Here is a 23,095-nt window from a genome sequence, read left to right on the forward strand (position 1 = left end):
GAGATCTGCCTGCCTCTGCCTCCCGAGTGCTGGGATTAAAGGCGTGAGCCACCATCGCCCGGCTCTCTCTCTTTTTTTTTTTTAAGAGACTCTTGAGACTTACAGAGGTCAAGAATGAAAATATTGCTGGTTGTGGGTGTAGTGGTGGCACATGTCTTTAATCCCAGCACTATGGAGGCAGAAGCAGGTGGATCTCGGTGAACTTGGGACCAGCCTGGTCTACATATCAAGCCAGGGCCGCATCGTGAACAGAGATGGAAGTTAATAGTTCCATGGTAGTGCACTTGCCTGCTACGCAGGAAGTCCTGAAAGCAACACCGGGAAGAGCCTGAGGAGCAACAGTAATAGTAATAGATGCAGTTTGCAAAGGGTTAAATAGCACATGAATGACAGGCGGCTCAGTTACACTTGATGGACCTAGCACTCAAATTTGTTCTTTCTTAGAGCCTAATAAAATGACAAAGATTTTTAAAATTTAAATTACAGCCGGGCGGTGGTGGCGCACGCCTTTAATCCCAGCACTTGGGAGGCAGAGGCAGGAGGATCTCTGGGAGTTCGAGGCCAGCCTGGTCTACAAGAGCTAGTTCCAGGACGGTCACCAAAGCTAGAGAGAAACCCTGTCTCGAAAAACAAAAACAAAACAAAGCAAAATTACATTTATTTACTCTTGTGTGTGTATGTGTGTGTGTATGTGTGTGTGTGTGTGTGTGTGTGTGTGAGAGAGAGAGAGAGAGAGAGAGAGAGAGAGCACAAGAATTCACAAACAGGTGTGTCTGCCTGCCACAGTGCTCATGTGGTGAGCAGAGACCACTAGGAAAGAGTCAGTTCTCTCTATCATGTGGGCTCTGGAACTTGAGCTGAAGCTGTCGGGCTTGGTGGCAAATGCCTTCAACGATCATGATGTTTTAAGGGCAGTTGGTAGAGGATTTGCCTAGCATGCACAAAGCCCTGGGCTCAACTTCCAACACTTCCTAAAACTGGATATGTGTGGAGTGTGTGTCTGTAATCTGAGCACTAAGCAGGTAGAGGTGAGAGAATCAGAAGTTCAAGATCATCTTTGGCTTGCTTCACAGCAAGCTCAAAACCAGCCTGAGCTTAGACCCTGTCTTGAGGGAGATAAAGAAGACTGAGGAGATGGCTCAGTTGGACAGGTGCTTCCTATGCAAGCCTGTGAGGACCTGAGTTTGGATCTCCAGAACCCATGGAAAAGCCCGGGTCAGTGGTGTCTATCTGTAACCCTGGTGATTCAGGGGTAGAGACAATCCCAAGGCCTTGCTTGCCAGTCAGTCTAGCCAAAATGGTTGTGTCCGTGTTCAATGAGAGACTTGAACTTCTGATCCTCTTGCCTCTGCCTACCAGTTGCTAGGGTCATACACATGGCCAACTCATAGAGATACATCTACCTGCCTCTATGTCCAAAGTGCTGGGATTAAAGGCATGCACCACTCTACCTTCCTCTACATCCAAAGTGCTGCGATTAAAGGCACGTACCACCATGCCCGACCCTCTGTCATTTTTGCCCCTTCAATTGTTCCCAGGTGCCCACCAAGGCGAAAACCCTGTTTTCCATTTCCAACAAATAAGTCTCAAAGACCTTGGAAGAGAAATTGGGGAACTCTTCATGCAAATAAAGTAAATGGAAAGAGCCTATGGGTGTGGTAGTCCGTGCCTTTAATCCCATCATTTTGGAGTTCAAAGCCAGCCTGGTTTACATAGCCAGTTCCAAGACCAGCCAGGACTACGCTAGAAACAAAATAACAAAGAGGAATGGGAAAACCAGGCATGTTGTCACATCTGACCCTAGCACTGGGCAGGTAGAGGCAGGAAGATCAGAATTTCAAGGTCATCTTTGCTAAACAGTGAGCTCGTGACCAGCTTATGCTCAATGAGACTCATCTGTAAAAAAAGAAAACAAAGAAACACACTAAACTACAAAGTGAAGAAACACGTAGTGACGGTGCATTCCTGTAACCTCAACTCCAGGGGCCACGGGCAGCAAATTCAAGGCTAACCTAAAGTACTAGTTCTCAGAAACCCAATGCTGGCACCGGAACTTAGAGGCTTTGTTTGGGACACCGGGTTTTATCTCAGCACCAAAAAGAAAAATGGCATAGATATGGACACATGGACGACGGCTGGGGAACGGAGGCTGAGTGGTAACTGCTTTAGCAGCAGAGTAGTAACCAAACCACAGGAGGTCTTAAAAAGCTGGAGGTAGGAACAGGACTACTTCTTCTTCTTCTTCTTCTTCTTCTTCTTCTTCTTCTTCTTCTTCTTCTTCTTCTTCTTCTTCTTCTTCTTCTTCTTCTTCTTCTTCTTCTTCTCCTCCTCCTCCTCCTCCTCCTCCTCCTCCTCCTCCTCCTCCTCCTCCTCCTCCTCCTCCTCCTCCTCCTCCTCCTTCTTTTTAGATTAGGCCCTTTGTGGGTTGGAGAGAGACTCAGCATTTAAGAGCACTGGCTTCTTTTCCAGAGGACCCAGGTTCAGTTCCAAGCACCCACATGGCAGCTCACAACCATCTATAGCTCCAGTTCTAGGGGGATCTGTCTGATGCCCTCTCCTGGCCTCAGCAGACACACATACATTCAAGTGCACACGTGTATGCACGCACACACACACACTAACCAAATAAAAAATAAGACTAGGACCTTGCTGTGTACCATCCTATTTCTGCCTCCCAAGTACTGGAGGTAACGCATGTGCCACCGTACCTTGCTTCCCAGAGGTCCTTGTTAGAAATGGAAAGCAGGGCTTTTGCTTGGTGGGTACCTGGATACAGCTGAGGGCAAAAGCATGGCACTGAAAACAAGTGAAGACTTATGTACTGGGTTGTGGTTTCTGCACTTGACAGTCAAGTTTATTGTTTCCAGGTTCAAGATTCCAGGATGGTCCTTGGGGAACTTGATTACTTAGGGCTGCGATCCAATTAACACAGGCTGTAACAAAGTCCTTAGCTGGACCAGTCCATGCTGAAATTCATTGTTTAAATCCTGACTGTGTATATGAAATAGTCAGTCAATTTCTTTTCACCTCAGGCTCTCTTGGAATTGGACATCTTCCTGCCTCAGCCTCTTGAAGTGCTGGGATTACAAATTCACACTACCACTTCACTTTTGAATATGACCAGACAGAAAAGGATTTCCAGATATTTGAAGAACTTTCTATCATGAAAGCAATAAATACAGAGGAAAAACAAAAAACCTACAGGTCTCAGGTAAGAGGTTTGTTTTGTTATTGTTTGTTTTGGTTTTGGTTTTTCAAGACAGGGTTTCTCTGTAGCTTTGGTGCCTGTCCTGGAACTTGCTCCATAGACTAGGCTGGCCTCGAACTCACAGAATTCACTTGCCTCCCAAGTGCTGGGATTAAAGGTATGCACCACCACCAGCTGGCCAAGTAAGAAATTTTATTTGTATGACTGGTCAGTTGAGACTGTAGCATATTTCTATGGTGAGAACTAACTAGAAAGCCTGAGGTAGGAGGATCACTGGAGTCCAGTAGTTTGTGGGCAGCTTGAGCAACATAGTAAGAATTCACCCTTTTATTTTATTTTATTTTATTTATTTTCTGAGACGGGGTTGTGGTATGTTGCCTATGTTCCTTGTCTCCTTTTCCACACCAACAGGGTTGAGTCCAGAAGCATGCCCTGGAAAACCAAATCATGAAGATCTGAAAAAATTACCATGGGCTGAGCGGTGGTGACGCACACCTTTAATCCCAGCACTTGAGAGGCAGTAGCAGGTAGATCACTGTGAGTTCAAGGCCAGCCTGGGCTGTAGATCAAGTTTCAGGATAGTCAGGGCTACACAGAAAAACCCTGTCTCAAAAAGAAAAGTTCTGTGGGATGAAAGAGAAACTGAAGAACTCTTCCTGCAGGTACAGTAAATGAGACAATGGTACGTAGATGGGCATTGGGGCCCATTCCTTTTATCCCAGCACTAGCCAGTTCCAGGCCAGCCAGAGCTGTGAGTGAGACACTCTGTCAAACACACACTCAGAGAGCGAGTGAGGGAGGCAGAGAGAGAGGCAGAGACAGAGAGACACAGACAAAGACACAGAGAAAGAGAGAGAGAGAGAGAGAGAGAGAGAGAGAGAGAGAGAGAAAGAGAGAGAGAGAGTAAATGTAGACAAGAAAAAGCAATTGAGAAGTAGCCCAGTAGGCTTAAATTCTAGATGTGATCACAGGAATGAAGAGGAAAAAGAACTGTTCTGGATGTAAGAGCCCATCAAGTACCCAGTGTCACCATGGAGGAAAACAGATCCACGTATCAGGACACCAGGCTCAACAAAAAGGACTCAGGGAAGCTTCCAGAGAGAAAGAAAGCTACCTGCCAGTGCTCGGCCTGGTATAGGCCTCTTTACAGTGACACCCATTCCTAAGAGAAGGGCAGGAAGTCAACATTTGAGGCAGGGCGGATTCCAAATCCAGAGTTCCACACCCCAGCTGCTTTGGGGTGAAAGCTAAATAGAAATGCAAAAACTCCATTTTTCTCAGTGAAAATTTAAATTTATTCTCTCTTAAAACAGGTGCAGGCAGTTAGCTCAGTGTGCTCCACAAGTCACACAAGGGCAAAGGCTGACAGTGCAGCTGTCCTCGAAGGTCTTGGCTGGGTAAGCCTGTATCCCTGGATGTCAGCATCACTGAGACTCATCAGAGAGGCAGTCTTAGCGCAGACTCCAGGCCAACTACATCACCGTCTGTGTTGAAAGATCCCCAGGTGACTTGTGTGCACAACGAAATGCAAGAAACACTGCATGCATGGTGAAACCTCGGCTGGGGCTGGTGGAAAAGAGGAAGATGAGGACGAGACCTGTACTAGGGGCCTGGCTGAGAAGTGGCTCATAGTTCATCAAAGGGAACTTAGCCGCATGTTTTCACCTACCTCTGGAAAACACAGGCCTTTCCTAAGAGTCACCTCAGGAGAATGACGTTAAGGGGGATGCAGAGATTCACAAAGCTAAACTCCCGACCAGGAAGAGGAATGAAGACATTTTTTGGTCTGTATAGACTGTCAGATTTCCCCAGTTAAGAGGCAGCTAGGGCATCCATGAGCTGAGGTCGAGGTCATTCATAAGAGGTGACCACGAACCCCAGTTCAATAGAAAGATTCTGAGCTATGTCTTCAAGGAGATGAAAGGGATGAGCATCTTTAGTTTTGAAAGAACTGAAATGTGGACTCTTGGAAAAGAGCACAGGACGGAATTCATGATGAATCTGGAGAATAAGCAAACTTCAAACGATCATTGTTCAGGGGAAACAAAGTTGTACAAAGAGAGAGAGGGCCACAGAGGCCTCTGTAAACCTTAGCAGAGGCACAATTCAATACCGGACATTGCTCTGGCCCCGCCTGATACAATATTCAGAAATGGGGGGGACAGGACGGAAAGCATCGTATGATGATCAGGAGGGACAAAGACGGACGCCACCTTCACCTTCTGCCAGATTTGTGCCACCTGTGCCTGTAGCTATATGTTCATCTCCCAGTGCGGCCTATAAAACCATAAACTTACTTAAACTATTATGAAAATTAAAAAAAAATTCTTGCCCCTCCCTTCCCTCCTCCTCCCATCATGGAGTTTTTTGTTTTGTTTTGTTTGCAATTTTTATTTTGCAACTTGATCGTGCAGTTACAGCATAGTCTGCAGCATGAGCCTGCAGACGACAGCATTGTGTCGTGGCGTCACAGCTGGGCATCCGCTAGAGGATGCTGAAAGCAGAAGTCAAGAAGGAGCAAAATGGGTATGTTCAGAGATGTGGGGTGACTGTCCTCAGAAACATCTGAAGGAGGTGGAGAGAGTTGTTCCCTCAAAGGACAAAGAAATCAGGGACCTACTCTTCTTGTTAAAACCTTATAGCTGCTGGGTGTGGTGGTGCACACCTTTAACCCCAGAACTCGGGAGGCAGAAGCAGGCAAATCTATGTGAGTTTGAGGCTAACCTAGTCTACACAGGGAGTTCCAGGACAGCTAGAGCTATATAATGAGACACTAAGTAAAAAACAAACCAAGTCCTGCGGTGGTGGCGCATGCCTTTAATCCCAGCACTTGGGAGGCAGAGGCAGGCAGATCTCTGTGAGTTCGAGACCAGCCTGGTCTACAAGAGCTAGTTCCAGGACAGGCTCCAAAAGCACAGAGAAACCCTGTCTCGAAAAACAAAACAAAAACAAAACAAAAAGAAAAAAAAAACAAACATGGCACACACCTTTAATCCTAGCACTTGGGAGGCAGGGGCAGAGACAGGAGGATCTCTGTGAGTTCGAGGCCAGCCTGAACTAAGAGCAAGTTCCAGGATAGTCAGGGATATACAGAAAAACCCTGTCTCAAAAAAACCAAAAACAAAATAAAAAACAAAACAAAAACCAAAAAAAAAAAAGAAAGAAAACATGATTTACTGTTTGCTAGGCAATGGTGGTGCACGCCTTTAATCCCAGCACTCGAGAGGCAGAGGCAGGTGGATCTCTGTGAATTAGAGGCCAGCCTGGTCTACAAGAGCTAGTTCCAGGACAGCTTGGGCTGTTAAACAGAGAAACCTTGTCTTGAAAAAAAAAAAAACAAAAAACAAACAAACAAAAAAGAAAAGCCAAACCCAGTCAACCAAGCAACCAAGCAAGCAAACAAAAACCCAACAACAAAACACAATAAAAACAAACCCAAGCAAACACACCCACAACCACCCACACTAAAGAATATTCCAGCACCTTATGGCTCTGTTCTGTGTGTATATGGTGCTGTGGATGAACTCAGGGTCTTGTATGTGCCAGAAAAACACTATCCCTAAGGTAGACCTCCAGCCCTTATCTGTTGCCTTAAGAGGTCTGTACTTATTACTTTGAAAATAAAAAGTAAATTTTAAAAAAGAACCAAGCTTGATACTAAATCCAAGCATTTGGAAGGCAGAGGTAGGAGGAAGGTGAGTTCAAGGCTAGCCTCATCTACTTGTCTCAAAAAATCAAACCAAGGGATTGAGAGAGGACTCAGCAGTTAACACTTACTACTCTTCCAGAGGGAAGGTTCGATTCCCAGCACCTGCATAGTGGCTCACAGCCAACCATAACTCCAGTCCCAAGAGATCCAACACCCTCTTCTCACCTCCATCGACACCGCATGCATGTGGTACACACACATACATGCAAGCAAACACCCATACACATAAAATACAAATAAAAGGTTAAAAATAAAACAACAACAACAAAAATCAAACCAAACTAAAAACAGAAAAGTGAGAGAGGAAATCGAGATATCCTTTTCTGTGAAAGAGACTTGGGAGTGGAGAAGAGGGTTTTTTCTTTTCTTTTTTCCCCCTCCTTGCTTTCTTCCCTAAGTCCTCTCAATGCTCTCTATTTTCCCATTCCTTCAGTAGAAGGGACTGGCCTGCGTTTATTTCCCTTAGAGGACAAGCCAGTAGAGACAGAGGTTGAAAGTAAGGGGGTGGTTTGATGAATCAAGATCCAGGAGACAAGGGGGAGGTGGAGCAGAGATGGAGGTGGGATGCTGAGCTCATTCATGCTTTTTCCTCTTTCTCTTCTCTCCTCTCCCCTCCCCGCTCATCCCCTCCTACTCTCCCATCCTTTCCCATCCCCTCTTCCCCTTCCCTCCCCCCTCCCTCTCTCTCCTAGTCTGGAAAAAGTGCAGAAGTTACTGAGCATGAGGCAGGTGTAAAATCAGTGGTATGGGAGCAGGGGAGGAGGTAGCAGGCAGTGGGGAGGAGGTAGCGGGGAGCAGGGGAGGAGGTAATGGGAACAGGGGAGGAGGTAGTGGGGAGCAGGGGAGGAGTTAGTGAGGAGTTGTTAGGTATTTAATGCCCAGCCTAGGTTAGAGACTTTGTTTTATTTTGCTTCGCTTTTTTCAAGATAGGATTTCTCTGTAGATTTGGAGCGTGTCCTGGAGCTCCCATGTAGACCAGGCTGACCTCGAACTCACAGAGATCCACCTGCCTCTGCCTCCCGACCTGAGACTATTGAGTATTTAGTGGTCCTAGATCTCTGCCCTGCTCAGCACAGCGTCAGAACCTATGTTTTCAAATATATGTGTTGAGTGAACAAGTAAGTGTGGTCATGTGACTCCTGCCCTTGGCAGTATACACCAGCCAATCACTGCCCCTGCTGTTAGACCAAAGAGTGGGGGTGGATGATGGATCTGGGGGTGAGGGTTGAGCTGTGAAAGGAGAAGAAACCAAGTGAGCCAATGAGCTAGTGGTTGATAAGATCTTGGTGTGTGACCTGAAAGAACTTAAGTGTCAAGTCATGAACAAACAGAAGGGCAAAGGCTTTATGACAGAAGCCAGTTGAAAATGACTACAGATGTGTACCTCAAAATAAAAGTGTACGCATTACTAATAATATCAGAAGAAGTGTTCTTCCGTACACTCGGCACTCTGAAGCCTGCGGCTCAAGAGTTCAAGCCAGTCTGGGCTACAGAGTAGAGACCTTGTCTCAAAACAGACAACAGAAATGATTTGGAACTAGACACAGGTGAGAGCTGTACGAAATTGGAGTATCAAATGATGTCACACACCATGTGTTCTAAAATAAAAAGGGAACGAGCTACAAATGCAGAAGACGCAGCCAGGTGGTGGAGGCGCACACCTTCAGTCCCAACACTGGGAAGCAGAAGCAGGTGGATCCCTGTGAGTTCCAGGCTAGTCGGGTTCCAGGACAGCCAGGGCTGTTACAAAGAGAAACCCTGTCTTGGAAAAACAAACAAACAACAAAAAGAGAAGAAGCTGTAGAAAACCGGGAAAAATACCACACACTCCAGTGTTCATTTCTTCCTTCTCCCCTCAGCCCACCTTCCTTTCTTGTGCTCTGGGCATGCTAGGCACATACTCTGCCAAGGCACTCAGGAACCCAGCCTCCTGCCTGTTCTTTCTCTCAGGCTGGGGATTGGCCTGGACAGGGCTCTGGTGCCGAGCTGAACTCCAGCCTTCACGCGTGGTACACGTTATTGTTCGTTTACGAGCCTGTGCACCATTCATTTGCTATTTCTTTGAGACGGGCTCTCCCTCTGTAGCTCTAGCTGGCCTTGATCTCACAGAGATTTGCTGCTTCAGCAGACACCACCCACACCCAGCACGTCTTTGTTTTGTAGATTGGGTCTCGCTGTGTGTTTCTGGCTGTCCTGGAACTCTCAACTTAGATTAGCCTAGCCCCAAATTTGAGGCAGTTCTGCTTTTGATTCCCAAGAATGGGGATTACAGGTGTGTGTCATCATGCCCAGTTTATTGTGTGCAACAACGGGCTTCATTACACCATTCATGCACATATGTGATGCGTTTTGACCATATCCGCTGCCTTATTACCCTTCTAGCCCCTTTGCCCCCGGGGCCCTTCTTATCTATCAGTCCTTTTCTATGCTACCTTTCCAAACGTGGGAGAAAACACGCAGTGCTCATCTGAGACTCGATTAGTTTACATGGCATGATTGTGCTGTAGTCTTTAAAAATCTGTATTATATGCGTGTGTGTGCGTGTGCCATGGTTCGTGTGTGGAGGTCAGAGGACAATTTGCCTTGTGTGTTCTGGACATTACACTTGGGTCCTCAAGATTGATAATGAACATCTTTTGTCTTTTTTCCTGTTTTTTTTTTTTTTTTTTTTTTTTTTTTTTTTTTTTTGAGACAGCGTTTCTCTGTGTAACGGTCCTGGCTGTCCTGGAACTCGCTCTTGTAGACCAGACCTCGAGCTCACTGAGATCCGCCTGCCCCTGCCTCCCGAGTGCAGGGATTAAAGGCGTGTGTAATAAGCACCTTTAGTCACTGCACCATTTCTCCAGCTCAGTTTGCTAGACCCTTAAGAGCTTTTCATCTACTCAAGGAGTCTGCGGATGGATGTAGCTCACTTGCCTAGCACGCTCAAGTGCCTGTGTTTGAGACAAGCACCGCCCCACTTACCCAATCCCCTAAAAGAAATAAAAGACTGTCAGCTCAGAAAGTTGGGTTTATCTTCAGTCATAATAAAAAAAAATGTAACTTGGGGCTGGAGAGATGGCTCAGAGGTTAAGAGCATTGCCTGCTCTTCCAAAGGTCCTGCGTTCAATTCCCAGCAACCACATGGTGGCTCACAGCCATCTGTAATGAGATCTGGTGCCCTCTTCTGGCCTGTAAGCATACATATAGACAGAACACTGTATACATAATAAATAAATAAATCTTTAAAAAAAAAAGTAACTTGAGGTCGGTAATACTTGGGGGCAGGTGAGATGACTCAGAGGTCCAAAGCAATGACTGCTCTTTCAGAAAACCCAGGTTTGATTCTCTCAATCTACCTGGCAGCTCATAGCGGCCTGTAACTCTGGTCCCAGGGGATCTGACACCCTCAGGATGAGTACCGCACAAATATGACTCCAGTCCTAGGGGATCTGACAGCTTCACCATGAGTACCACACATGTGACTCCAGTCCCAGGGGATCTGACACCCTCAGCATGAGTACCACACATAAGTGACTCCAGTTTCAGGGGATCTGACACCCTCACCATGAGTACCACACATAAGTGACTCCAGTCCCAGGGGATCTGATACCCTCACCATGAGTACTGCACATATGTGATATAAAGATATATACGCAAGCAAAACACTCATACACATTAAAGGAAAAAAAAAGCTGGGCATGGTGGAATTCGCTTTTCATCCCAGCACTCAGGAGGCAGAGGCAGGCAGATCTGTGAGTTTAAGGCCAGCCTGGTCTATATAGTGAGTATCAGGACAGACAGGGCTATGTAATGAAACCCTGTCTCAAATCAATAAACAAATAAATAAAAACGAGACAGGTAATACTGTATTTCACCTGCACTAACATGATTAGAGATATATTCACCCTCTCTGACCCAGTAACTTTAAAAAAAAATGTTTATGTATGTGTGTCTACGTGAAGGTTAAGTGCACATGAACAAAAGTGCCATCGAGGCCAGAAGAGAGAATCAGACCCCTGGGAGTCGGAGGTTCTAGTCTCTTGTGAGCTGCCTGACATGAGTGCTGGGAACCAGACTCGGATCTTCTGCAGGAGCAGCCCATGCCCTTGAACTGCTGAGCCATCTCTCCAGCCCGCAGCCCTCCTTTCAGGGCTGTGCTAGAGTATCACCACACGTCTGGAAAGACGGATCTGTAGGAGGAACTATTACAAAACTGTTTGAACTGAAAACATTCAGAATGCCCACAGGAAACCAGTAACAAATGGCATCAGCTAGTAGCTGGCAGCTGCTCTTTAACAGGAAGGGTGGCCGGAGCAGGGCTTCGGAAGCCCCTTCTGGGCAGCACTATCAGTGCTCCCCAGATGTAGCCTGATGAGGCTGAGCTCACGGTTTGCTGACCCCTGTATCTGAGATGAGGCAGTGAGTACAGAAAGCCTGCTTACGTGTGACTCAATACAAAGACCAGTCTTTGAATAAACGAGGATGGTGGTGGTTGGTAGGAAAGAGACATCAGGGCCGGGATGGGCCAGGAGGGAGCTTGCTTGTTCACTATTTACCATTTTATACTGCGAAGATTTTTTTAAAACCATCTGTGTGGATTGCCTTCTAAACAGCACTGAAAATGTAATTTTTTTTTTTAAGGCATCATTTCTCCAACCCAATGATGGATTTTTCCTCTGAATCTTCTTACTCAGGACCTGAGACTGAAGAACCTAATCCTGGATCTTTATCTTGCCTCCCAGAGGACTGGTTTTCCTGGTGAAGCTATGTCCATGACCTTAATGGTCAAGGAGCAGGATCACAGGAGTCAGGGACATTGGAGGCAAAGATGAAAGGGGGCTAGTTTCTTTTGTGACAAACCCAGTATGGGTAGGGGCGATGGCCTGGGATGGGCTAAGCAAGGTCAGTGACATTCAGGCCACACTTAAAGCCTGTGGATAAACGATGATTTAATTACGATTTTACAAGCTTCAACACAGACCAGTGCCCATGTAAGCTGCTTCCCTTTGCCTCAACAAAATATACTTCACTTTTTGTTGGCTGCTCAGGTCCGTGATCTGTGTTTCTACACACCTTCCGGCCTTCACGTGAGGCTTTGCCATGGTCCCAAATATCTATCCTTGTATGTCCCCTAACTCGTTTTCAGTTCTCTGCTTGAAGTTCACTTCCTCCAGGGGAATCATCCCCCAACCCCAACCTACAGATCACTGATGCATTCTCAGTTCCCGTTCTTGGGACACAGGGAGTGACTTATAGATCGTATGCCCTTATACCATGCTTGGCACACAGCAGGGATGTAGGTCAAGGTTGTTCATGGGATGGAGCCATTAGAAAGGCATTCTGGCTAAGTTTATGTCAACTTGATACAAGCTAGGGCCACCGGAGAGGAGAAAATGCCTCTGTAAGATCAGGGTATAGACAGGCATAGCCGGGCGGTGGTGGCGCACGCCTTTAATCCCAGCACTCGGGAGGCAGAGGCAGGCAGATCTCTGTGAGTTAGAGACCAGCCTGGTCTACAAGAGCTAGTTCCAGGGCAGGCTCCAAAACCACAGAGAAGCACTGTCTTGAAAAAAAAAAAAAAAAAGACAGGCATGTAGGGCTTTTTCTTAGTCATCAGTGAGGGAGGGCTCAGCACACTGTGGGTGGTGTCACCCCTGGGCAGGTGGTCCTGGGTTCCAAAAGAAAGCACACTGAGGGACTGCAGAAATGGCTCAGCAGGTAAGAGGACTGGCTACTCTCCCAGAGGACCTGAGTTCAATTCCCAGCATCCACATGGCAGCTCACAGCTGTCTGTGACTCCAGTTTCAGGGGATCCAGCATCCTCACACAGATATACATGAAGGCAAAACACCAGTGCACATAAAATAAAAATAAATTATTAAAAAAACACACACACACACACTGAGCAAGTCACGAGAGCAAGTCAGTAAGCAGCACCCCTCCATGGCCCACGCATTAGCTCCTGTCTCCAGGTTCCTACTGTTTAAGTCCCTGTCCCGACTGCCTTCAATGACGGGCTATGGTGTGAAAGAGTAAGCCAAATAAAGCCCTTCCTCCCAACTTGCTTTGGTCATGGTGCATCACCACAGCAACAGTAACCCTGACTAGGACAGAAAGGTCACCTGCAGGAGCTGCAGTGGGTGACGTGGGAGGTGAGAATAGCTCCTTCCCACCCGGCCTGGCTTTGGCCCACAGTGACTCTTTCTGATGTTGCTCATATGGCATCTGTTGGGGGAGGTATGCAGATGTGGTTACCCAGTCCAGAAGCAGACCTCTTCACAAACCAGAAGGAACAGCAGAGACAAACCTAACAAGGTCACAATGTGGTCGCCTGTTGCCAGCTTCAACCGAAAGGAGCCCGTCCCGCCCAGTTCCCAGGACCTTCAGGGAAGTTACCCTTTTCCCTGTAGATGACTAAGTTGACTTTGTGGCTCTACCAAGCTCTACACTGGAGTGTGTGCCAACCACATCAAGTTTCAATATTTACCTTGGGACACGGGCACAGCACCGTCATCCAGCAAACATTTATTGATAACCCATGGGAGGTACCCTGCAGACTTAGAGAAAAGCATCACGGATGGGCAGGCGCACTGCGCACCGCTTAAACGCTGCGCTGCAGAGGAAACACGTGCACACTCAGGCCTATTCAAAGGTTTATTTCTTCCCTGTGCTCAGAAACAAAGAAAAGGCCTCACCCTCTCCCCCAGCAAAGTCTCATCTTCAAGGACTGGGAGGCAGAAGTGGTGACTTGGGGGGCGGGTTGGTACCAGGCGGAATGTGGGAGTTCTTTCTACTACTTTTCTCTACAATCACTCCTCATTTTCAGTGTTTCCTTCCCAAAACTTTAGGTGTGCACACAGCTTGCCACCCTAGGGAGCAGGGCCAGGGCAGCAGCGCTGAAGGCAGAAGATTAATGCCCGTTTTCAACAAGTCATGGGTCCAGTGCGAATCCTGGGTGGATGGGGGAGGAGGAGAGGCTGGGACCCCACACCCAAAATGACAGTGGGACCTTGGTCCTGCCACTACCTCTCCCAGCCTCTTTTCCTAGCAGAATTGGTCATCACAGTCGTCATCCTTCATCCCCTTCAGCCGAAGCCGGGCAAAGTCCTCGAACACAATGTCATCGTCCGTGGCGTAGCTTGGTGACAACAAGGAGGAGATGAGGTAAGGGCTTCTGACTGTCCCTTGGGCTTCCCACTCTGCTCCCCTCACCCCCACCCCATCCTAGAGTCAGGCGCTTGTGTGGTGCTGGAATCAGAGGTTCACAGGAGACAAGGGGCATAAGTGGCAGCCTCAGCAGGCTGAGTCATCTGATCTGATACTTCTACCAGTCTCTCCCACCAGAAGGAAACTCCCACAAGGTATGAAGGTGGATTTAAGGATAAGGGAATCTCTGTCCCAGAGGATCAAAGTAAGAAGGCAGGGAGTGTTACTTACTTGGTATCAAATTCGATGAGGTTGGTATCCACGGGGACATCTGTTTCCCGGGGTGCTGAAGGGCAGAGAGGGAATGGGTGGGTGGGTACTGAAAGGATGGTCATTTCCCCACTGGCCCTGACTCAGTCCCTCTCTGTGGGGCTCAGAGCGGAGAATGCTCACCTGACTGGGGTCTGGGAAGGGTGATGTGGTCGTGGGGCTTGGGGTGCATGAGAACAAAAGGCAGCTCCACGGAGACATCCCTGGGGAGGGAGAAGGGCGGCATGAAGAGGACCACCACCACAAACCCACAGAGCCACAGAGCGCCGCAAGACCAGGCTGTCCCCCTACTCACCCGCCTCGAGACACCACCAGCTTCACCTTGACTCTATAGGACACCAGGATCCCCAGCACCTCCTTGTTGGCTCCCTCCTTCACTCTGCAATCGGGAGGAGGGGAGCAGGGTCAGGGATCCAGGGCTCCCACAGCATCAGCTGCGAAGCCATGCCAAGGCAGGCCCGTGGCATTCCTCCAGGCAGAACTCTGTGCCAGTCACGGGGGTCTTTGATGTGTGTGGCTTTCTCTAACCTACTTCTCTCCGTGTGGTCCCTTCTCACCCTATGGGCCTGTGTGGCGGTGTAGCGTGTACCCACTCTGGTCTTCTGGGGCGACGGGTGCCCAAGGTCATAGCGACACATCACAGTTCCTCACACACCCTGGGGACCATCCCACCTGAGTCTTTAAGCTTGCAGTTCTCTCTGCTTGGAGCTCTGTTTGCTCGCATATCCACAATGCCTCTTCCCCCTGGGTCCTTCAGTATTCACCCTCTCTGGCCAATCTATTACATCCACACAGCCTGCCCCTTTCTCTGCCTCATCCCTCCTGCTCGGCTTGCTTCCCCACTTAACACTTGTTCCTAACATGCTATCTAGTTTACCATTTATCTCATTGTCTTCCCTTCCTTAGAATGTGAGAGGTCTCTGTCACTTCTGTTCACTGATACGTCCCTGGCACCTAGGACAGAGCCTGGCACAAGGCCTGCATTGAACGGAAGCCCGACACCCCCCCCCTTGTCTCCCAGTCCACCAACCCCGCCCTCACATGGTGCTGGAAGCCAAGTTGGTGTCTTCATGCTTGAGCTGCCCGTCCAGGGCGAGGCCACGCTTCTCCCGGTTGTCGCTGAGCAGAGGGGTGACGGTGTACACCTTGCAAAATGTGGAACTGGGAGACACCTGGTCACTGGGGTTTGGGGACAAGGGAACAAGATCCTTGGAGAGACCAGGCTGGGGGAGGATCCCCTCACCACCCTCAGGCAGTACCTCCTCCTGCACTGTCCATCTGGGCACAGATCATGAGGGGTGGGTTCTGACTCAACCTGTTCAAGACAGTTAACAGCCTGGAGCCCCTGGCTATAGAGGACAGGCTCTGAAGGACTCTGCCCTCTCACGCTCCCCCCTTAGAGGCAAGATGGGCTCTGAAGGATTCTGCCTGCTCACACTCTCCCCTGAGCTTGAGTCCCACACCCCTCCATACTCACTCTTGCTCAAGCTGAGCCACGGGGCACTTGTACTGCGCGGTGCTGAAGAGGCAAATGTCGGCATACTGTCTCACTGTGGGGCGGGGGACCAAGTATAGACAATCACTGCCCCGCAACTCCAGACCACACGGTGTGAACCCCACTGAGGGGCAGCACACCCCCACCTCCTGCCCCTGGCCAACAGCCCTTCTATAATAAACACTAGGGCGCACCGTACTGGAACAGACTAAATTCTTTCCGGCCCGGTAGCTCCCCCACACTGGGGTAAGGCCTGGGCTGACAGAGAGGCAGAAGCCCCTTGTAAGCAGGGCCGTCCTTCCCAAGCCCGTGCCCACCCCCACCTCCTACCAGAGACTCTGATCTTCTTGACAGTCTTGGCGGAGTTGTTGGTGACATGGACGTTGACATTGAGTGGCTCTCCGTGGTAGTACAGCTTTTGAAGGGAGGGGATTACATAGCTTGCATGTGTTTTTCACTGGCTCCAACCTGGGGACTCCCTGACAGAGGCTGCTCTGCCCCACCCCCACCCTGGCTCTTAGCACCTCCACCCCAAAAGTGAGGCAACGGTCTTTAAAAAAAAAAATCCCAAACCGCCATCCTGCCTGTGGCGTCACCCCTTCCCCCCTCCCCCAGACTCTGGCCTGCTTTGTGGCATCTCTGTCACCCTCTCACACCTCACCTCTTTGTCCAGGGAAGCCTCTAGATGCAGGGACCTCCGATCAGACATGAGGAAGTGGCGTGTGGTTTCAGCTGAGGGCTGGGGGCCGGGCGTCTCTGGAGCAAACTGCACCTTTCTGATGATGAGCCGCACAGAGTTCCTAAGTGTGTGTGGAGGGGGGGGTGTTGGAGGAGGGGAAAGGTCAGTTTCAAGACACTACAATCCAACTCAGATTCCTACATCCCACAGGGGTCTGGGGTCCCGTGAGACTGGGAGGGAGTGGTTACACCAGAGAGAAAAGTAGTTTCTCTCACCTTTTGTGGCTTTTTTCTTCCAGGGATTTGGCACAGAAGGCACGGATCTCAAAGTCGACTCCGCAGGCCTTGGGAAGGGGAGGAAAGGCCCCCTCTTACCCCAGGCTTTCGTCACCACCCTCCCAACACACCCTTTCCTGCCTCCTTGCTTCATTCCCCTTTGGGGTGGACTTTTGCCCCATCACGGAAACAGGGACTCTCTTGCCCCACCGTCTCCTTCTAGCCTGGAAGCTGGCAGAGGCTGGGTCAGGGCAGTGCATGGAGGAACCCGCAGACCCAGGCACATGTTCCAGACTCAGTGACCACACCATGCACACCTATGTCCATGGGGACACCTCCCTGCTTCAGGACCTCCTGAACTTCACCCCCTAGCTTAGTCGTGTTTCGTGTTTCTTCTAACTCGGGTTGTGTTCATAGACTATGAGAGTTGTCTCTCCCGTACCTTCCCTGTGTCCTCTGGTCCTGGCTGCAGGGTGACGGAGCAGGGTAAATTCTGGGGTATCTGTGGCAGAGAAAAGGGGGGTTTCAGTCCCTGGTAACAGGTACCTTACCCCATATCAGTCCCATAGCCCCATGCCCCACACCCTTCAGAGAACGGGGAGCATCCTCACTGTGAAAAAAAAGGGATGGGCATGCTGGCCCAACTTCTTCAGCAGTCGGTCCTGTAGTCGGGTGGGGGGCCGGGGTGGGTTGGGCATGGGGGGGAAAGCTTGGTATGTAGCGATGAACAGATCTTTGCGGAAAGACAGTCCCAGTACATCCAGGTCTTCTCGGCCATAGCGGAAGGCGCAGGTGAGGGTCACAAACACTGGAAATTAAGGGGAAGGGGAGGAGATGAGGAGTAACCCCTGCATGTCACCCACACATGTCCTCAGCATGACAGATTTCCCTGAATCCTACCCCCTGCTTCTGCTTCGGCCTTCCACCTCTCTGGGACACCCTACCAATGCCAACCCATCAAAATTTCTTCTTCTTCCGGCCTCCCCTCCAGCTCCTGGACTTGGGTCTAGTACCTTTGCGGTCCTTCAAGTACTCAGGATCCACAAGCACCACACCATCTGGGAAAGGGAGACATGGATTCATTTTCCGAAGGGGGCCTTTCCCCAGGGCCAAGAACCCCCCCTCTTGGGGGACGAGCTATCCCCTTCTAGGCAAACGTACCCACGGGATCCACTTTGTCCAGGTGATCTACAAAGTCGCGCTTGCCCAAGTACACGGTGAGCTGAGGATGTCAAGGGTCACAGGGAAAATTGGGGAGGATGGTGGCAAGCCACCAGAGCCCTCAAAGATGACAGCATTGTCTTGGGGTCCCCCTGGATGGGTTATCACGGGGTGGGGTTCCCCTGGTGTTATTGGAAGGTGAAAGTGGCAGTTTTCAGACTCAGTAAAGCTTTCGTTTAGGCTTTTACCTGCTTCTTTGGTCACTTTTTGTACCTCTGCCCACCAACCAAGGGTAGGTGTGTTATGTGCATGTATATGTGTTCCTATGTCTTCAGGGAGCACTCAGACCAGGCAGTTAGCAGCTGTCCCTACAAAGGGCTCGGAGATAAACAGGCCACAGCCTGGGGAACTATTAATTTTTCCTAGCTCCAAGTTCGCTCGGTTGGTTCCTAGGAGAGATGCAAGCTTGCTTAGGAACCTAGCCCGGTCCCCACCCAGCCCTGTGGCTTCTTCAGACTGTGGCAAGGGGCTTAAGGAGGGAAGGAAGTCTGCTTTTAGCTGTCACAGGAAGTGGGGAGCTAGGGGTTGGGGATCAACTGGGGGTAGGTTGGGCCCAGGGAGGATCAAAGGATAAATGCTGTGGGTAACTCACCTTGCAGTTAGGGCTTGACTTCTTGAAGACCCTAACAAAACAGAAAGGGAGACCCCACTGCCTCCCTTAGACTCGGCAGGGACCGCCACACCAGAGCTTCTCCCTCCCCAGCCCGAGAAGTGGAATCACCCTGGGGCCCTGCTCTACCCTTCCCACCTCTAACAAAGTCCCAGTATTTCCCACAGGGCAGCCCCTGGAAGTCGACTGTTAGGGCCAACACTGCTCCTTTGGTGTCTGACCCACCTCTACAGTACCCCAGGAACCATCTAGACTCCCCTGAGGGGACCTTCCCTGGAAAGAGATGTCAACTGGATGGCTACACAACATCTGGGTCAGACCTAACACACTGTTTATTTATTTGTTTGTTTTTGAGATGGGGGTTCTTACTACGTAATCCTGGCTGGCCTGGAACTTGATAATGTAGACCAGACTGGCCCAAACTGTGAGATCCATCTGGCTCTCAAAGCTAGAATAAAAGGTGTGACCCACCATACCCAATCAAACTAGCCACTTTTCAACTGACCTCTAGCCTCAAGGACGCCTGGGGTCACGCCTGGAGCAATGCCTTGACTTGGCCCCTCAGTTGTTTCTACTGAAGGCATTGCCACATCTGACTACTTCATGAACCTCCAACATCCCCATCTCTGACCTCATTTGTCATCCAAGGCTTAACCCAGCTCCATCAGAGTGAAGATTCGGCCTCAACTCTAATACCGGCCCCCCATTTTGTTCCTCTCACATTTTGTTTTTACTTGTGGCTGGGACCCTCGGGATCTTGTACAGTCCGGCATCCGTGAGAGAACAAGGATGCTGGCTAACATTTGCTGGGTCCCAGCAGTGCTCCAACTGCATTGTGACTGCTCTTATAGCCCAATGACTAAAGTCGAGATATTCCTGTCTTACCAAGAAGAAACCAAAGCATAGTGAGGCCAAGAATTCTGCCAAAGGTCACAGAGAATGTTCATGATGGGACTCAGACATAAACTTGAGGAAGGCGACTCTGGCTGTAAGTCCATTAAATTGTTCAACTGGCCTGTCATTGACTATACAGTCGAAGGGGGTTTTCTATACAGGCACTGAAACAAATCTAAGCCTAGACTCCACCCACTGCTAGGAGCACAGGGAACTGCCTAGTGACACCCCCCATTGCTAGGAGCTCAGGGAACTGTCCAGTGACCCCCCCACACCCACTGCTGGGAGCACAGGGAACTGTCCAGTGACCCCATCCATTGCTGGGAGCATAGGGAACTCTCTAGTGACCCCCCCCATTGCTGGGAGCACAGGGAACTGTCTAGTGACCCCCCCCACTACTGGGAGCATAGGGAACTGTCTAGTGACCCCCCCACCCACTACTGGGAGCATAGGGAACTGTCTAGTGACACCCACCCCCCCACTCACTACTGGGAGCATAGGGAACTCTCTAGTGGCCCAGGGCTCTGGCCATTTCCAAGCACCATGCTACCTCTTCTAGTGCACTTTGCCTCAGCAGCAATTCCAGGAAAGGGTCCCCAGATAAGACACTGAAATACTGCCCAGGGTTCCATCCTTCCTTCAACTCACTCTTTTAGCTTCTGCTAGGAAAACCACTGCTTCCTCCTTCCCAAAGGCCAAGCTGTCCATACATCACAGGGCAAACATATAGGGTTACGTGACAAACTCAAAGGCACACACGGACATGGTAGCAGTTAGAATAATCATTCTAATTTCGGTCCCAGTTTGGGCTGACAGCTAGTACATCACCTAGGCTCTGCCTCTCTTCTCCTTCTGGTTTCCCTCTGGCCTGTGTTTTCTCCTACTAGAAGCCCTGGCAGAAGGCTGAGACAGCCACAATCAGTGTGACTCTCGCTGAGTTGCCCTGGAGTCTGCGATCTACATCTGACCTGGCTATCTCCTGCCAGGCTGCCAGGTTAGGGAAGGGAAGCAGGCACACACTGAGGCTAGCCAAAGAGCCAGAGTAAGGGAATTACAAAGGGAGGTGCCCAGCTGTGGGTTAGCTAAAGCAGATGCCCTTTTGTACTTCCTGCTATTCTCTCCATTTCCTACGGCCCAGAATTTGATGAGACTGTAGGGAATTATGCCAAGTCAGCAGTCTCTCTTTGGACCATCTAGTCCCTCTCCTGAACCACGCAACGGAAATTTGGGGGCCTCCCCCAAGTAAATGACTTCCCCTTTTTCTGGAGTGTTTAACCTCAAATCCAGGAGGCCAATATTCATCTGATCATCTCTCTCAGATATTGGTCCTCTTGATGCCTAGAAGCCTAAGTTCTCATAGCCCAAGGGCAGTGGGAGTGGTAGGGTCGATCCCGTGTTTTGCAGCAGAAGTGACTATTGAGGATCAGGCCCTTATTCTTGATGAGGCAGAACCCAAACTCATTCTTTTGCTCTTGCTCCCTTGGAACTCAAGCATTCACCCCCTGTCCTCTTGGGGTTGTTGGGTCACAACAGGAAGTGGATTTTGCTATAGACCAAAAAAAGAGAACTCTGATATCTGTGGAAGGAAGGAGCCTAGATTGCACAGAAAACATCCGGGGAGAGGATGTGTGTGTCCAGGGCAGATACTACCTCTTCCCCCTCCCGGGGACAGGAATACAGCCCAATTTCACCGAGGGTCCCTAATGTACTCTATTCCCTCAAGAAGAAGCTGTTGCTCCTAGCAACCTAGAAGACTGAAGTTTGGAAGGAGAGCTATCCGGCCCTCGGGACAGGTGGGAACAACCAGACTGTGGGATATTGGACAGGAGGCTTTCCATTGGTTGGGCACCAGTCTAGGGGAATCCCTTCTCAGCATCCAGTCTCCCTGCACACAACCCCTCGGGGCCGGCCACCTGCTCCTCCTTCCTCCGCCCCTGCATCTCAGCCCGCACAGAGAACCCAGTAGTCCGACTCCTACATCTCTACGAGAACCCAGGCGTGGGTTTCCCCGATCCCAATCAGCTTTTGCTTTCGGCAGGGACCCAAGCACGCACCCCGCATCAATATCTTCAAGGACCTAGGCTTGCGGCCCCGGACCGCTACCCTTTAGGGACCCAGGCGTCCGGCCCCCGGGTTTCTTGCCGGGTGTCCTTTTCTGGCGACCATCCCTGCACCCTCCGCGAGCCGCCGCCCATGCCCCGCAGCACGGCCCCACCTCCCATACCTGGTCCCGGGTTTTTCCCCCATGGTGCGCGCGCTCGCAGCCCTCCACCCGCCGGGTTCGCGGCTCGCTCGCAGCCTTCTTGCCCGCTGCCAGGTCCCCCGCTCCTCCCCGCGCCACTGCGCACGCGCGTCCTCGCTCTTTCTCCTCCTTCCCCTCCCCTCGGGTCTGGGTCTTGGGGAGCCGGGGCCAGCTGCGTCAGCCGGATCCCGCGCGCCGCGGCGCTGCCCGCCCTCCCCGGACTGGCTCCGCCCCACGCCTCTGTCCTCGGTCTCCCTCGGGGACGCCTCTCCGCGCGGTCCCTCTCTCTCTGTCCCCGCCCATCTCGCCGCCCCTCCTCAACTCCTTAGCTCCAGATTGGGCCTCTTTAAATGGAGGCGGCCGCCTTCCAGGCGATTAGAGCCAACTGATTGGCTTTCGGTATCCATAGCCCTGCAGGGATCCCTCCCCTTTGTTTGCTTTTACAGAACGGGTGGAAGGACGAGGTAGTGGGGGCGATGGGAATGAGCTCTAACACTGTCTGGGTCTGACGACCAGGTTCTGCACTGCACACGTGGGTGAACCGTGTCAGTTGCACGATGGTGCCTGCTTCAGTGTGTGCTGCTCATCCCTGAACGTGCAGCCTTGTTCTGCCCGCCTTCCCGCGTTCTTGAGGTCCTTCAGCTCCCCCTGCTGTATTTATTTATCTTTTCTGATTTTTTGCAGGGTCACTTTTAAAATTTTCTCAGGCTTTGCCACCTCCTTTACCATCTACCCGTACAGCTAGCATCCACACAATCCATCCATCTCTGTTCCTTTATCCTTCCCTCTATTTTGTGTTTAGTCACTGTGCCAAGCCGTCGGGAATTACCATGAATTACCATGGCCTAACTTTCCTGGGATCCTTGAGCTATAGGAGACAGGTATTATGCTCCCAGGAATGCTCTAATGGAGGCATGACTCAGAACATTCAGCAACTAAAAGCGCTTGGCCAGCCTGGGGGAGGAGTGGAGTGCAGTCAGTCACTCCGGAGGATAGGAAATTTGAGGACAGCCGTTCTGAAGGATGGGCAGAAGTGGGGAAAGGACATCCTAAAGACTGAGCAAGGCAAAGAACATCCTGTTCCAGAGTGCCTGTGGCTTAGGAGGCAGGAGAGCTGCGGAGGACTAGAAGGGATGGTGGAGGATTTTGTGGAGCAGGCGAAAGAAAGAGCGCGAGGAACCCGTTCTGTTAATTTTTCTTCTGGGGCCTCCACCATGCTTGACAAGGTTGGCAAGGGTCACTTACATTAAGCCGTATCCCTACCCCAGCCCAGGAATGATTTGATTTTTTTTTTTTTTTTTTTG

At 50.2% G+C, this 23,095-nt stretch overlaps 1 protein-coding gene across 2 annotated transcripts; it reads right to left on the reverse strand.

The window, feature by feature from the left end:
• Positions 1-13,539: 13,539 nt before the first annotated feature.
• On the reverse strand, positions 13,540-21,909 carry Arrb2 (arrestin beta 2). Of its 2 annotated transcripts, XM_050162699.1 has the most exons (15): positions 21,774-21,909; positions 18,638-18,668; positions 17,986-18,046; positions 17,838-17,882; positions 17,436-17,632; positions 17,267-17,326; positions 16,825-16,892; positions 16,532-16,670; positions 16,201-16,285; positions 15,853-15,925; positions 15,417-15,554; positions 14,671-14,754; positions 14,499-14,578; positions 14,337-14,391; positions 13,540-14,037 (listed from the first exon to the last, which is right to left on the reverse strand). In XM_050162699.1, the coding sequence occupies exons 1-15, from the start codon at positions 21,794-21,796 to the stop codon at positions 13,944-13,946; spliced, it is 1,233 nt and encodes a 410-aa protein (XP_050018656.1). In that variant the 5' UTR covers positions 21,797-21,909; the 3' UTR covers positions 13,540-13,943. The 2 variants fall into 2 exon arrangements, with proteins under 2 accessions (XP_050018656.1, XP_050018657.1); XM_050162700.1 differs by lacking the exon at positions 21,774-21,909 and having other exon boundaries at positions 17,986-18,434; positions 18,638-18,654.
• Between the last annotated feature and the right edge of the window lie 1,186 nt (positions 21,910-23,095).

Source organism: Alexandromys fortis, unplaced genomic scaffold (genome assembly GCF_014885135.2).
Source record: "Alexandromys fortis isolate MF-2015 unplaced genomic scaffold, M_Fortis_MF-2015_v1.1 scaffold_84, whole genome shotgun sequence".
Classification (NCBI taxonomy): domain Eukaryota; kingdom Metazoa; phylum Chordata; class Mammalia; order Rodentia; family Cricetidae; genus Alexandromys; species Alexandromys fortis.

Coding starts and splice junctions, on each gene's coding strand:
- Arrb2 (XM_050162699.1), bottom strand. CDS start 21,796: ATGGGGGAAAAACCCGGGACCAG. Junction 17,883..17,985: donor GGACAAAGTGGATCCCGTGG/GTACGTTTGCCT, acceptor TCCCTTTCCCAG/ATGGTGTGGTGCTTGTGGAT. Junction 16,893..17,266: donor GACCAGAGGACACAGGGAAG/GTACGGGAGAGA, acceptor CCCCTTCCCAAG/GCCTGCGGAGTCGACTTTGA.